The sequence below is a fragment of the Heteronotia binoei genome, chromosome 21 (assembly GCF_032191835.1).
Source record: "Heteronotia binoei isolate CCM8104 ecotype False Entrance Well chromosome 21, APGP_CSIRO_Hbin_v1, whole genome shotgun sequence".
Classification (NCBI taxonomy): Eukaryota; Metazoa; Chordata; class Lepidosauria; order Squamata; family Gekkonidae; genus Heteronotia; species Heteronotia binoei.
The window spans coordinates 16,323,729-16,339,234 of record NC_083243.1 but is presented as its reverse complement, the minus strand read 5'-3'; the positions used below and the strand labels follow the sequence as shown (position 1 = coordinate 16,339,234).

Below are 15,506 nucleotides of genomic sequence, written 5' to 3'. Positions count from 1 at the left end.
GCAACTGAGCTGCTCTTGGCCTGACTTGCCTGGTGCAGCTGCTGCTGGTGTCATCACCAAGTTTGCCTCTCTCTGCCTCTTCCCCACAGCTTTGTCAAGGGGGCTTTTGAGAAGATTCCTGCAGGCTGAAGCAGGGGTCACAGGCGGCGGGGTGGGTGCTTTGTCTCTGAAATAATTTGCATGCCCCATCCCGAGATTTTGACTGCCTAGGGCCTCCATAGGGTTTAATCCGGCACTGCTGCCGCCAACAGGAACAACTCCCTACCTTCCTCTAAGTGACAGCAAGGGCTAGCTCTGCCACTAGGCAATTGCCTAGGGTGCTGGCCTTCTGGGGGTGCCAAATTGGGCACCCCCATGTGACTCAGTGACATTTTCAGTGCGGGGGGAGGGAGCAGAAGGTCACGCTCTAGGCAGTCATGTAGTTTGTCTAGTGGCAGGGCCGGCCCAGCTTACTTCACATGGCATAGGTACCGTATTTTTCGCTCCATAAGACGCACCTGAGCATAAGACGCACCTAGTTTTTAGAGCTGTTTGTGTGAATTTAGAGGCATTTGTGTGAATTTTTTGCAGTATTCGCTCCTTAAGACGCACACACTTTTCCCTCCACTTTTTTGGGGGGGAAAAGTGAGTCTTATGGTGCAAAAAATACTGTATATAAAGGAAGGTGTGCACAGGGAAAGATGTTGTGTTGGATACATGGGTTTCAAGCAGTAAAGCGCGTTAAGGGGTAAGAGACAGCAGTTAGAAGAAAACAGGCAACCAGTGTAGCTAAATAGATTGATCCAGGCAGGGCATTCTTTGTAGGAAAAGCCCAGCAGGAACTCATTTGCATATTAGGTCACACCCCTGGCACCAAGCCAGCCGGGACCGCGTTCCTGTGCATTCCTGCTCAAAAAAAAAAAGCCCTGGATCCAGGGCTTTTTTTGTAGCAGGACCTCCTTTGCATATTAGGCTACAGCATACTGATGTAGCCAATCCTCCAAGAGCTTACAGTAGGCCCTGTACTAAGAGCCCTCTAAACTCTTGGAGGACTGGTTACATCGGGGATGTAGCCTAATATGCAAAGGAGTTCCTGCTACAAAAAAGCCCTGGATTGATCTAATACTGTATGCCAGGGGTGGGCAACGGTAGCTCTCCAGTTGTTTTTTTGCCTACAACTCCTATCAGCCCCAGCCAGCATGGCCAATGGCTGGGGCTGATGGTAGTTGTAAGCAAAAAACATCTGGAGAGCTACCATTGGCCACCACTGCTGTATGCCAACAGTCAACATTAGACAAGCCTTGGCATTGCAGGGAGACATAACCTATACCTATATAAATAGAAATTATCTCTTTCTTAGAATACATCTCTGAGGAGTAAGGTATAATTACATTTAATGAAATTAATGTACCTTTGCATTCGGATTAGCTGGGCCATCAAATGATAAATACCCTGATCCATTGAGAGGTGATCAACAACCAGAAACAGGTTTCTGCCTGACATTTGGTAGCTAGATTTGAGTCCTATAGCAACTAAGGCATGTAGCTGATGCAGGAAAATCTTCCATAAAAGTCACAAATACAGAATTCATTAATATTTTTTCCTCCATCCATTTTCCAAAGAGCTTAGGATGGCATACACAGTCAGTCCCCTCCCCTTCCAATAACCCTGTACGGTGGGTTATTCTGAGAGACAATGACTAGTCCAAGATTACCCAGGGAGCTTTGTAGCAGGGTGGGGATTTGAACCTGTGTCACCCTGCTAATGCCTTTGGCTGCATGGTGCCTTTGATTGAATCTTCAATATGATTATTAGATCATTTCTTTCTGACCTTCCTTGATAGATGCAATCTTGTCTTTCCTTTTAATTGTACACCTATAAGAAGGTATCTTGATATATTCAACATAGTAAGTTTCATAACATCACTCAGATATATCTCAAATAAAAAAGTAAACGATATACTTATTTGGATACATCCTCTGTTCCTCATTTAACAATAATACATACCCAACTTTTAAAGAAATTTAAGAAACTTTGTTCACACTTATGATTTTCCCCTAGTGTTTTCTTTCAGTCTGTTCCTTTTTTAAAAGGGGGGGGGGGAGAAAAGAGGCAAACTGGGGGACATTTGAAAAACCCTGTGACCTATAAATAGAGGTCAAGAGAGCGGTATTTGTACAGCCTAAGGAAAAGTCAACATGTCTGCAGTTATCATTTTGTATTTTCCTCCATTTGAAACATGTCCTTTGTTCTAGAAATGTAATGACACTGCAGGGACGTACAATGCAAAACCTGCACAGGTTACCTCTACAACAAGCTTGCAAAGAGAAACACCATTCAGGTAATTTTCCAAACAAATCTTATTATCATTTATTTCTCTTGCAAGGAGACAGTGCAGTTGATACAAACAAATTCATCCTGTTTATTCGATTAGGTTGCTGGCTTATCAGAAGCAAACAAATAGCAAACAGTGGCTGGAGATGGAGGCTACAGAAACAGGTAAAATGCTATTGAGACATCCAAATGCAGGGTGGCCAAACTGTGGCTCGGGAGCCACATGTGGCTCTTTCACACATATTGTGTGGCTCTTGAAGCCCTCACCACCCTGTCAGCCAGCTTGGAGAAGGCATTTGTCTCTTTAAATCACTTTCCCAAGCAAAGCCAGCCAGCAGCTTGGAGAATGCATTTAACATTGCTTTCTTTCCACCTCTCCCTCCCCTCAATCTATTTGCCTGCCTGCCTTCCTGCCTTTCTTGCGGCTCTCAAACATCTAACATTTATTCTATGTGGCTCTTATGTTAAACAAGATTTAAATTTAAATTGATTTATTCATTTATTCTATGTGGCTCTTTATGTTAAAGTTTGGCCTTCCCTGTTCAAATGGAAAATGCTTTAGTAAGTAGGGTTGCCAGTCTCCAGATGGTAGCTGCAGGACTCCTGGGATTACAGCTGATCTCCAGGCAACAGAGATCAGTACACTTGGAGAAAAATGGCTATTTTGGAAGGTGGACTCCATAGAATTATGCCCCATTGAAGTCCCTCCCCTTACTGAACCCCCTTCTTCTCAAGCTCCACCCCCAAAATCTCCAGGCAGTTCCCAGCCGGAAGCTGGCAGCCCTATAGATAAGCAGGGGATGTTTTGTAGAAAAATAGGTAGTGGAGCTCATCCAGGAATTGTTATGCAGCTGCACATACTATTCAATGGACAAGGAGGTGGAACTCTCAGAAAGGTTTGGTGAATTGGAATGTTTAGTGTTGGGAGAAAACATAGACATTGTGGGAATTTCAGAAACTTGGTGGAATGAGGAGAATCAGTGGGACACGGTGATTCCTGGATATAAGCTATATCGGAAGGATAGGGAGGGAAGGGTTGGAGGTGGGGTGGCCCTGTATGTCAGAGAGGATATACGGTCCAGTAAGACTGAGGTCAGAGAATTAGATTCACTTTTAGAAATGCTTTGGGTTGAAATAGAGGGCCCAAAAGGAAATTTAACTATGGGAGTTTGTTATCGCCCACCAAATCAAAAGAGAGAGGACGATTATAATATGATGGAAGGCTTAAAGATAGCGGCTAAACGTAAAAACTGTGTCGTAATAGGTGATTTTAACTACCCGCAGATTGATTGGGTCAATATGTGTTCTGGTCGAGAGAAAGAGATTGAGTTTCTTGATGCTCTCAATGACTGCGCTATGGAGCAGATGGTCTCAGAACCTACCAGGGGTGGGGCGATCCTGGATTTGGTCCTAAGTAATGCCCAAGACTTGGTGAGAGATGTAAAAGTGATTGCGCCGCTTGGGAGCAGTGACCATAATGTTATTGATTTCGCCATTTGTATAAATAGGGAGTTGTCCAAAAAGACCGCCACAACCACGTTTAACTTTAAAAGGGGTAAATAAAGTTCCTCATCAAAGGCTCCTTAGAAAACTTGAGAGTCATGGAGTAAAAGGACAGGTCCTCTTGTGGATCAAAAACTGGCTTAGTAATAGGAAGCAGAGAGTCAGTATAAATGGGCAGTCTTCGCAGTGGAGGACGGTAAGCAGTGGGGTGCCGCAGGGCTCGGTACTGGGTCCCATGCTCTTTAACTTGTTCATAAATGATTTAGAGTTGGGAGTGAGCAGTGAAGTGGCCAAGTTTGCGGATGACACTAAATTGTTCAGGGTGGTGAGAACCAGAGAGGATTGTGAGGAACTCCAAAGGGATCTGTTGAGGCTGGGTGAGTGGGCGTCAACGTGGCAGATGCGGTTCAATGTGGCCAAGTGCAAAGTAATGCACATTGGGGCCAAGAATCCCAGCTACAAATACAAGTTGATGGGGTGTGAACTGGCAGAGAGTGACCAAGAGAGAGATCTTGGGGTCGTGGTAGATAACTCACTGAAAATGTCAAGACAGTGTGCGTCTGCAATAAAAAAGGCCAACGCCATGCTGGGAATTATTAGGAAGGGGATTGAAAACAAATCAGCCAGTATCATAATGCCCCTGTATAAATCGATGGTGCGGTCTCATTTGGAGTACTGTGTGCAGTTCTGGTCGCCGCACCTCAAAAAGGATATTATAACATTGGAGAAAGTCCAGAGAAGGGCAACTAGAATGATTAAAGGGCTGGAGCACTTTCCCTATGAAGAAAGGTTGAAACGCTTGGGACTCTTTAGCTTGGAGAAACGTCGACTGCGGGGTAACATGATAGAGGTTTACAAGATAATGCATGGGATGGAGAAAGTAGAGAAAGAAGTACTTTTCTCCCTTTCTCACAATACAAGAACTTGTGGGCATTCGATGAAATTGCTGAGCAGAAAGGTTAAAACGGATAAAAGGAAGTACTTCTTCACCCAAAGGGTGATTAACATGTGGAATTCACTGCCACAGGAGGTGGTGACGGCCACAAGTATAGCCACCTTCAAGAGGGGTTTAGATAAAAATATGGAGCACAGGTCCATCAGTGGCTATTAGCCACAGTTTATGTGTGTATATAAAAATTTTTTTGCCACTGTGTGACACAGAGTGTTGGACTTGATGGGCCGTTGGCCTGATCCAACATGGCTTCTCTTATGTTCTTATGTTCTTATGAGCTGTGCTCCTGTGAGCTCCCACTGAATCTGAGGCCTGTAGATAAGTACAGACCATTAGACGCACCGGACCATAAGACGCATCTAGTTTTTAGAGGAGAAAAACAGGAAAAAATTTTTTGAAGCTGTGCACCCAGATCTGGGCACCTTCCCCCTCTCAATCCTGCCTCCGAACCCAGCCCTTGCTAGAAGCAGCAGCTGAAGCCTGGCAGACAGGCACAGAGAAAGACACCCCCCCTCCGCAAACCCAGCACTTCGCGAAGCGCTGCGTTTGCGGAGGGGCGGGGCTTCCTCTTTGCCTGGCTTCAGCTTCTGCTGATAGCAAGGGCTGGGATCCGAGGCTTGGCTGCCTCTGAACCCAGCCCTTGCTGTCAGCAGAAGCTGAAGCCACGCAGACAGGGACAGAGGAAGCCCCCCCCCCCTCCGCAAACCCAGCGCTTTGCCAAGCGCTGCGTTTGCGGAGGGGGGCGGTTATTCCTCTTTGCCTGGCTTCAGCTTCTGCTGATAGCAAGGGCTGGGATCCGAGGCTTGGCTGCCTCCGAACCCAGCCCTTGCTATCAGCACAAGCTGTAGCCATGCAGACAGGGACAGAGGAAGCGCCCCCCCTCCGCAAACCCAGCGCTTCTCCAAGCGCTGCGTTTGCGGAGGGGGGGGCTTCCTCTTTGCCTGGCTTCAGCTTCTGCTGATAGCAAGGGCTGGGATCCGAGGCTTGGCTGCCTCCGAACCCAGCCCTTGCTATCAGCACAAGCTGTAGCCACGCAGACAGGGACAGAGGAAGCACCCGCCCCCTCCGCAAACCCAGCGCTTCTCAAGCGCTGGCTGTGGAGGGGGCGGCGTGCTTTCTCCCTGCTTGCCTGCCTGGCTTCAGCGCTGATGCTTAAAGCAAGCGCTGGGATCGGAGGGCGGAGGGAGCGATCCTGGCGCTTGCTGTAAGCGTCAGAGCTGGAGCCAGGCAGGCAGGGGTGGGAAGCGCCGGGACGGAGGCAGCGGATCACCCCCCCCCCCCCGAGGAAGGTACGTATGGTACCTTCGCTCCATAAGATGCACACACTTCCCCCCCCACTTTTTTGGGAGGAAAAAGTGCGTCTTATGGTGCGAAAAATACGGTATATATTTCTCAAAGCATTTTCAGTTCTACTGTTTCTCTTAGCTCAGGGAAAGAAAAGAATACAGATGGTCCTCCTGATATTGGCTTGTTGTATACGCTACAAATTGCATAGCTTAGAGTTCTTGATTTTAATGGGAATGGCCGGCCATATTGTGTTCTTGTGCCAAAAGATATGTTGTTACAATTTGTTGTAATAACCACTGTGTTGCCCTAACATAGAATATGTATTGTGCCGCTGTCACCAGGGCCGGCTCTGCCACTAGGCAAACTAGGCAATTGCCTAGGGGGCCAGCCTTCTGGGGGCACCGAATTGGGCACCTGTCATGTGACTTGATGACATTATCGGTGCAGGGGGTGCCAGAAGTTAGCCTTGCCTAGGGTGCCAGATAGTCTAGGGCCAGCCCTGACTGTCACAATCATAGATGCTTGTAGGGCCAGTTTGTCAGTTATAGGCTGTCCCTGTTCAATCAGGAATTGCCAGCCATCTCTTGAGGCAGAGGGGCACAAAGTGGGCAACAGCAGAATTCAATGAGGATAAAGCTGAGGATGACCTATCTGCAAACCAGGGGTTCCACCCATCGTCTTGAGCCTGCAGTCACCTTCGGAATTCTGACATGGTCTTGTGGGCACAGTGACAGAATGTTTGCCACAGGAGGTAGAGCCAGCCACAAAAATGATTGCCGCAGCTTACCTTTGACCAGGGCTTTTTTTGTAGCAGGAACTCCTTTGCATATTAGGCCACACACCCCTGATGTAGCCAATCCTCCAAGAGCTTTCAGGCCTCTCAGTACAGGACCTACTGCTAGTTGCTATATTTCCAGCAAGAGTGCAGGATGGGCAATAGCTCTCAGATGATAAAGCAAGGGAAGGATTGGCGCTCCAGGTTCAGCTGTAGCCCTGTTACTTCACGCTGCTCCATGCACTGTCTTTACAATGGGAGAATAGGCTAATGTGAGGAAATGTTGCTGATTTAAAAGAAACATACCATTGTACCTTGATCCTTAAAATGTTTGTAGTAATAGAAGCACTAGTGTTAGTAGATGATGGCTAGATTTTTGACTATTGATATGCATAAAAAAAACTGACAAGACATATATATTATTAATACAAACAATTTCCTAGTAGCGGAAAAAGAGATGGACATCATAGGAAGAGAAGAAGGGAGCGAACCGAAGGATAACACATATGTGTCCCAAGTGAGTTTAACTTTAAATTTGTTTTGTAATTATTTTCATTGTTTTAATGTCCAACTAGTACACTAGATTTTGCAGTTCTAAGTAGTTCTGTAAAGTTGCATTGATGATATCTTCTATGCTGCTGCTTTGAAGAAGATCATTCCAAAATGCAACCTGAATGCTGGCAGAGATTGTCTTCACAAAGGATTCATCTCTGATCATTTTCCTAAGAAGCAAGATTGTGATTATTTCATTTTTATTCTGCTTTTCTTCCAAGGAATTCAAGGTTCCAAGCACTAGCCAGTCCCAATCCTGATTAGTTTCAGTAAGTTTATACGGTAACCATGTGTGCTCCTCCTAACTCTGGAAGACTGACAGTCAAAGACACAAATTTTGTTGGAGGAGTGCAGGAACCTGTTCATGGACTCCCATCCCCACTGTGTTCATTGGGGGAGAGAGAAAAACGAGCTTCCCAATTGCATCAAGAGAGAGGGGGTTGTTTCAAAACACCTCTTATTTATTTAACTTCAAACCCAAATGTAAAACTCTTTTTAAATTAGAATCTAGTGTGCAACATGCAACATTAATTCAAAATTCAATACTTAAACATTGTGCACAGTAGTCCTATAAAGAATATCCTTGGATGCTCTCATTAAGATACTGAAAAGAAGGTGGTTGGCCAGAACAACCCTGAACAAGACTGCATTCAGATATTAACAGCACAGTCCAGAGGGGGGTGGGGCAGAAGGTCTTTTGGCAGCAGATGAGCCGCTACTTGGGCGCAGGAAGGGCTTGCACCAACGTACAACCAGCGCCACCACAGTGGAGGGGAGTTACATGGGTGGGGGGGCCACCCGAGCGCCGCTCTGCCCGAGGGCTGCACCCAAGCGTGGGCGGAAGTGAGGCGGAGCGCGGCATTCAGGTGGAGGAGGGGGTGGAGTTGGGGGCGTTGCCAGGCTTAGGCAGCTTCCTGAGCAGTTTGGCCCATGACATGCCCCCCCCCCCCAAGAGGCACAATGTTACGCCGGCAAAAATAGTGACGTGTCCCATAGGCACTCGTTGAAACCAAAAACAAAGGTCGCCTCCGCCACTGCGGAAGCTCGCAAACCCCTTAGGGAGTGGCGTGATTGCCTCACCAGGGCTGATGAGCTCCCTCCCCAGCACCCAATCGCAGTCTCCCCCCTCCTAAAAATACTTCCGCTCTGGCCTCGCACAACTCAGTTGTTAGGGAGAGGAGTGCGTGGTGGGAAGCTCTGCCGGCGAGCTCCCAGGGTCAAGAAAGTAAAGGAAAATCAGGGAAAGCTAGGGTGACTCAGAAGGCTCTGATACTCTAATTAAACTTTTAATAGTGGCACCACTAACTCTTGCAATGTATAAACAGCCTCTTAGGCAAAAATCATGTACAGGGTTATCAGTACCAGAAGACCACAGCACCAAGGAGAGTTCTGCTGCCTCCTGGGAAACAGAAACAGAACCAATGATACAACTATAGAAGCTAATTTACTATAGAAATTAAAGTAACAGGTTTAGCAGAGAAATGAGGCTCAATCCAGCCCGAATTCCAAGACAAGTTAATCGAATGTACTTGTGTTTAAATTAACGCATGGCCCAATCTCAAGGTTTACTATGTGAACAAATGTAGGTTGAAGATGTCTGTGTTGCCTTGACTAGAGCCGGGGCTTTTTCTGCCCTGGTTCCAGCCTGGTGGAACATGCTTCCATTAGAGATTAGGGCCCTACCTGATTTACCACCTTTTTGTAGGGCCTGTAAAATAGAGTTGTTCCACCAGGCCTTTGAGTGAGGCAGCGGATGCCCATAGTACATCAAGTCTGGCCTCCCTTGTCGCAGCATTCCACCATCTATTGGGCCCATCCAGCTCTGTTTGCACTATGGATCAAGCACAGCTCCACACTTCTATTTGTCCTTAGCTTCTCTTGAAAGAAGCTAAGGACAAATAGAAGTGTGGAGCCGTGCTTGATCCTTGGAGATAAGCAGAGCAGTGCCAAAATTGGTGAGCTGCCTGAAGAAGGATTTTCTGAAAGTGGATGGAAGCAGCAGTCCAGTTGCAGTCATACCAGTTTGGGAACTGCAATCACACCTGTATTGGTGCATTGGACTTCAGGAAGTCCTACAAACGAAGAAAAACATTGCATATTGTAAAATGGACTGTAAAATAATTCCAAATTAATGTGTGAAAAATACTGTGGTTTAAAGTTTTGTTTTTAATATATGTATTAGTTAAAGTTCTCACAGTGTTCTAAGCGATATACCTTACTCATACCCGTGAGCTCTCTGGTTTCACACTGTTTGCACTATGGCCTGATTAGTTGTCTTCTGCCTGAAATGGAGTAATTTTATTGTTCTAACTATTTATTCTACTTCTAATTTTATTGCTTATCGTTATTGTTTAAATTTGTTGTAATCTGCCCTGAGCCCACTCGTGCAATAGGGTGGACTAGAAATTAACACAGATCAGTCATTCAATCAATCAATCAATCAATCAATCAGTCAGATGGAATATGTTGGCCTGACTGCGCTGCCTTCTGTGATTTATGCATCTAGAAATCTGGAAGGTGGAATGGATTGCTCCTGTGCTAGAACCCTAATCCAGGAGTTGAATCTTGTTCTGATCTGGGGAGTCAGAGGCTGTCAGACATCAATTTATAATGCTTGAGTCAGATTAGTCAGCGAATGGCTTGAATACACTCTGGAATAAGCAAGTTGTTCTTTTTCTCTGCAATAAATCTGGCCAGTCTTTTGTGAGGAGAGTTGACGCAGCAACGGGTGTGTGTTCATCCTGCTCACTCCATGGGCAGAGCTATGCAAGTTAACAAGGTTTGTGCCTTCAGGTACGACCACCTGATCCAGTTCAGGCCCTGTGTGTGTGCTACACAGCAACAGGCAATTTCAGAATTTCTGCTGTGTTGTCCATTTTACTTCGGCACTAGAGTTCCCTGGCCTTTGCGTTCCCCAGTTTATGATGTTTGTTTGTTTGGTTGGTTCATTGGTGTTGTCTGTGTTTTCATCTGTGAGAGGGAGAGGGGAGCTGAGCCACCTTATATTATTTTCTTCCCTCACAGCTTCTTTCCAAAGTACTGAAAAATCAGGGTAAAGGAGATAAGGTTAATTTGGTAGCTCATCCTTGGTCAAAGAGACGGTGGATTTCTGAATGTCTTTGGCGGGGTACAAACAGACAGCTTGGGCTGGCAGCCTCCTGTCTCAGAAGAAAACCATTTTAGTGAAAAGCACCCTGGGGACGGTCAGACAGAATGCAGCTCATTGCCAGAACAGAGGCAGGCTGTACATACCCTAGAGGAGCAGTCACACTGCTCAAGCATATGAGCTGTCAAGCGCTGATATTTTCCAATAAGCAGTCTTTTGTTTTAAATCAAAGCTGATTCTTCGTGGTCTCTGTGCTTCACACTCATGGGATATAGTGCCTGCGCCGATCCCCTGAATTGGTACCTAAAAAGCCTGGGATTTTTTTCGCACTTGGTGCCAATGGGCATGTGCAGGCGCCCCAGCACGCATGCTCACCGGTGCCAGCGCACGAATCCCACCAGTTTCTTTTTGACCGCTGCACTGAGAGGATCTCCTTTCATTTCTCCGGTCGGTACAGTAATCCTTTGGATTGTTTATTCTATTTGTATCTAGCCCATTTGTTGTTTTCTTAGTGTAGTTAGATAGTAGTTGTAAAGATAGTTATTGTTGTTTAAAAAAAAACCCTGTTGGACTTGCCCTTCGGGGCTTTGTTTTTCCCCCTTTTCCCTCAGAAATATTTCTGTGTGGGTTTTTTTGGCGCTTATGGAAAGGCGTTGGGGGTTTTTTAAGAGGTGCCCCTCATATGGTAAGAAGATTGCACCTCCTGATGGTCACTCCATCTGCTTATTGTGTCTGGGCGAGGACACTGGGTTGATTCGTGCTTGCATTTCTTAGCATTCTCTAAGCAAACCCGCAAAAACCGTGCAGTGAGGCTATCTGCGGCACTTGTGGAAACGGCTCTTCGTCCGCCGAGAATGGCAATGGGCCCGTCGGTACCGATGGAAGAGGCTGCATCGGCCCTGACAGTTACATCAGTCGAGCCATCACTGATGCAGACCGATATGCCGACCGAGCGAGGCATAGGGACAATTCGGGGACCCGATCGTCCCTCCCGAAGAAGTCGAAGGAGAAGAGAAACACCAGACTCTCCTGCACTCCTTCTCCTTCTCGGGACGCTTCGGTGTCGACGCAAGCTGCTCCACCCCGAAAGATCCTGGCATCTCCACGTCCAAGGAGCCCTTCGGTATCGAGAGGCAGAGTGTCGCAGCAGCTCCGCCTGTCGGGATCGGAGCATGAGATAGACCTGACCCAGCGCACCAACTCATCGAGATCGGGATCGCGCCGTCAGAGTAACAGTGGTTCTGTTTCGGAGATCGAGGCTTTGGTACTGAATGAACCCCTGGCACCTGCACTGATTACGGGTCGGAGAGAGCTAGAGCCAACAACCATGGTTCGACGCTTCCCGCCGCTTCCACCATGGGATCAACGTCAGTGGCCTTTTCCATATGGCTACCCATATCCACCATACCAGTGGTATCCTCCACACGACTTTCCTGAGTGGAATCAGCAGTCAGAGGTCTCTCATCTCTTGAAAGTGTCGCATCATTCTAGATGGCGAGCATTGGCATCGGTGTCGATCCCTTCAGAGAGACGTAGAGAGAGGGTGGAAGAAGTACAAGCTCAATCGTCGGTATCTCTGCGGTCACCCGAGCAAGCTTCGACCCCGATACTCTACGAGCACACAGTAAGAAGGGACTCCTCATCATCGGACTCTGAGGTCGGTACCGATGACCCGGACAAAGCTGTGGAACCTTCGCCAGAGTCGCATATCGCTGAGGACCTTCCCATCTCGCCAACGGAAGATCTGAAGTCTTATGGGGACCTGGTGAAGTGGATGGCACACTCCCTCTTCCTCACAGTGATGCAACCGCAGCCAGTCGTCGATGACACGGTCTTCGATATTATGCAGTGGGACACATCGACGGCTGTGGCATTGCCTGTAACAAAAGTTATCCTGCAGGCAGTGAAGGAGCCTTGGGCAAAGCCAGCATCCACTCCTATTTCCTCTCGGAGATTGGATCATATGTATCGGGTCCAGGAGGCTGGTGCTGAATTTTTGTTTGCACACCCCAAACCCAACTCGGTGGTAGTCTCCTCATCATCCAAGGCCCGCAAGACCCATTCTTCTCCACCTGACAAGGAGGGCAAGAAATTGGACAATGCTGGTCGGAAGTTTTATTCGGCTGGGGCTTTGGGAGTAAAGGTATTTAATTACGCTGCTTGCATGGCTAGATACCAATACTCTGTTTGGGAGCAGCTCACACCCCTTTTGTCCTCCCTGAGTGAGGAAAAGAGATCTGCGTTTAGGAAGTTACAAAAGGAGAACTTTGCTGTAGCCAAGCAACAACTGACTGCAGCAAAGCACATGGTTGATGTATCAGCTAAAACTATCACGTCTGCTGTCTCCCTACGCCGTCACTCTTGGCTGAGGTCTACAGCTCTTCAACCTGACACCAGGGCCTTCGTTGAAGATCTACCTTTTGAGGGAGAAGGTCTCTTCAACTAGACCACAGACAGTGTCCTCCAAGAGATGGACAAGAGTATAAAGACCTCAAGAAACCTGGGTGTTCCAGCCTTGTCTAAGTCTGGCAAGTCTAAACCGTGGCATAAATCTTGGCCCAAGAGGCCCTACCAAAAATTTTCCTCTGAGCAGCAGTGGAGACCCCGATCTTCACAACCAAAAAATAGGTCTCCTTACAGGGGAAACAACCGAAACAGGTTTGCTTCAGCACAAACCACCGGCAAATCTAAGAGTGCTCGCCCACAAAAGCAGGGCCTTTGACTTTCCAGTAAGATACATCGCCGCCCCTACTTCATCTATCATCTGTCTCCGTCAATATCTTCCGGCTTGGGAGTCCATCTCAACAGACAGGTGGGCTCTTTCCATCATTGCAGAAGGATACAAAATAGACTTCATTCAGGTTCCGACTCAGTCAGTGATTGTCACCACACCACCTTCCCCACCTCTGCTGGTGGTGGTGAGCAACCTCTTACAGAAACAAGCCATAGAACAGGCCCCAGTAAAGGCCAGAACAGGAGGTTTCTACTCTCATTATTTCCTGGTTCCCAAACGGGATGGGGGATTGAGACCAATCATGGACCTTCGGAATCTGAACAAGTTTATCATGTACCAGAAATTCAGAATGTCCACTCTGCAAACAATTCTTCCCCTCATCAACCAAGGGGACTGGATGGCAACGTTGGACCTCAAGGATGCCTACTTCCACGTCAGCATCCATTCTGCGTACAGGCATTTCTTTTGTTTTGCAGTAGGTTCCAACCACTTCCAGTACAAAGCCCTTCCATTTGGCCTGTGCACTGCACCAAAGGTGTTCACCAAGATGATGAGTGTTGTAGCAGCTCATCTCTGTCTTCAAGGTATAGTCGTCTTTCCGTACATCAGTGACTGGCTCCTTGTGGCGGGGTCAGAAGAGTGTCTATCAGATCATATTGCAACCACTCTTCATCTTCTTCAAACCTTAGGTCTGCAGGACAGCATGGCAAAGTCTCATCTGACACCATCACGGACAGTTCAGTTTATAGGGGCTTTGTTGGACTCAAACCTTCACTGCGCCTTTCTGCCTCAGCAGAGGGCAATGGACATTATCAATCTGGTACGTTTGCTCCAGAGTCAGAAATGGGGCATGGCACAACAGCTGCAGCAGATGCTGGGGCTGATGGCGGTGACTACCAGCGTGCTGCTGTTTGCAAAATTGAGGATGAGAGGCCTTCAACTGTGGTTTCGACCTTTGCGGGACTCACCTCGGAAGAGGTTCACAATTCCACCCTTGACCTTCAGGACATTGCAATGGTGGAAATCCAAAGATAACATCTGTCAGGGAGCTCCCTTCCACCTACCTGTAACAACAGCGACGATCACCACGGATGCGTCCTTGTGGGGTTGGGGTGCTCACATGTGGGAGGCCCTTGGCCTCTACAATTGACTCATTGCCAAATAAATTACTTGGAACTGTTGGCAATTCATTTCGCCCTTCGGTCTTTCTGTCCCATAGTGGCGGGGAAGGCAGTGGCCCTGTTGACGGACAATACTACAGCTCTTTGTTATGTCAACGGGCAGGGTGGGACAGTCTCTCGACGGCTCTGTGCACTAGCACTAGAACTGTGGATGGAGTGCCTGGAGCACAACATCTATGTAAAGGCTGTGCACCTTCCGGGGGTGCTCAATCTGCAGGCGGACTCGTTGAGCAGAGGAGCAGCATCTCTGCACGAGTGGGAGATACAGGTGCGCTTCCTGCAGCCTGTGTTTCAGCTCTGGGGGTATCCTCAGGTGGATGTGTTTGCCACAGCCAGGAATCGGAAGTGTCCTCTGTTCTGTTCCAGGGGGGCATGGATCCAGAGTCCTTGGGAGACGGTCTGATGTTTCCATGGAACGATTGGTTCCTATACCTCTTCCCGCCTCTGCCACTGCTGACAAGAGTTGTCAACAAAATTGTAAGAGAAAGGCCACGTTGCATCCTAGTGACACCGTGATGGCCTCGGTAGAACTGGTTCCCGATCCTGCTTCAACTAGCGGGGGGAGTCTTCTATCAGTTTCCGACAGAACCGGATCTTCTGTCAGCCCAGGACGGTCACGTGTTCCATCACAACGTGCCTCACCTGAAGTTGACAGAGTGGTTCATCGACCCTGTGAGTTCTCCAGCAGAGTCCAACACGTCTTCCTAAATAGCAGGAAGTTGTCTACCCGTGCTTCCTATGACAGGAAGTGGCAGAAATTCCTTCAATTCTTAGCTGATCCTGCAGTCTCACCCCAGCGGGTGGGGCTATCGGTGATTTTTTATTTTTTGTTATCTCTGGAGGATGCTGGCCTTGTTTTTTCGTCTGTTAAAATTTATTTAGCAGCGATATCAGCGTTCCATGATTCAGTTGAACGGTATTCAGTTTTTGCACACCCACATTATGGTAGCAATCACATTGGCACGCCGTGCAGGGGAGCTCATGGCTATGTGTTGTGACTACCCATATCTTGTTTTTCAGGAGGCCGGAGTGTCTTTGGCTCCTGATGTTTCTTTTCTTCCTAAGGTGGTTTCCCAGTTTCACCTTAAGATGGAGGTTTGGTT

At 47.6% G+C, this 15,506-nt stretch overlaps 1 protein-coding gene across 2 annotated transcripts in view; it reads left to right on the top strand.

Annotated features, from left to right (window-relative positions):
* Nucleotides 1-15,506, top strand: part of C21H14orf39 (chromosome 21 C14orf39 homolog) — a 54,334-nt gene that overhangs the window by 26,717 nt on the left and 12,111 nt on the right. The window contains exons 11-13 of one of the 2 annotated variants that reach the window (XM_060262220.1): nt 2,235-2,320; nt 2,414-2,478; nt 7,277-7,347. In XM_060262220.1, coding sequence (XP_060118203.1) covers nt 2,235-2,320; nt 2,414-2,478; nt 7,277-7,347 — 222 coding nt within the window. Of the gene's footprint in view, nt 1-2,234; nt 2,321-2,413; nt 2,479-7,273; nt 7,348-15,506 lie in introns of both variants that reach the window. The other variant, XM_060262219.1, reaches the window with a different exon arrangement.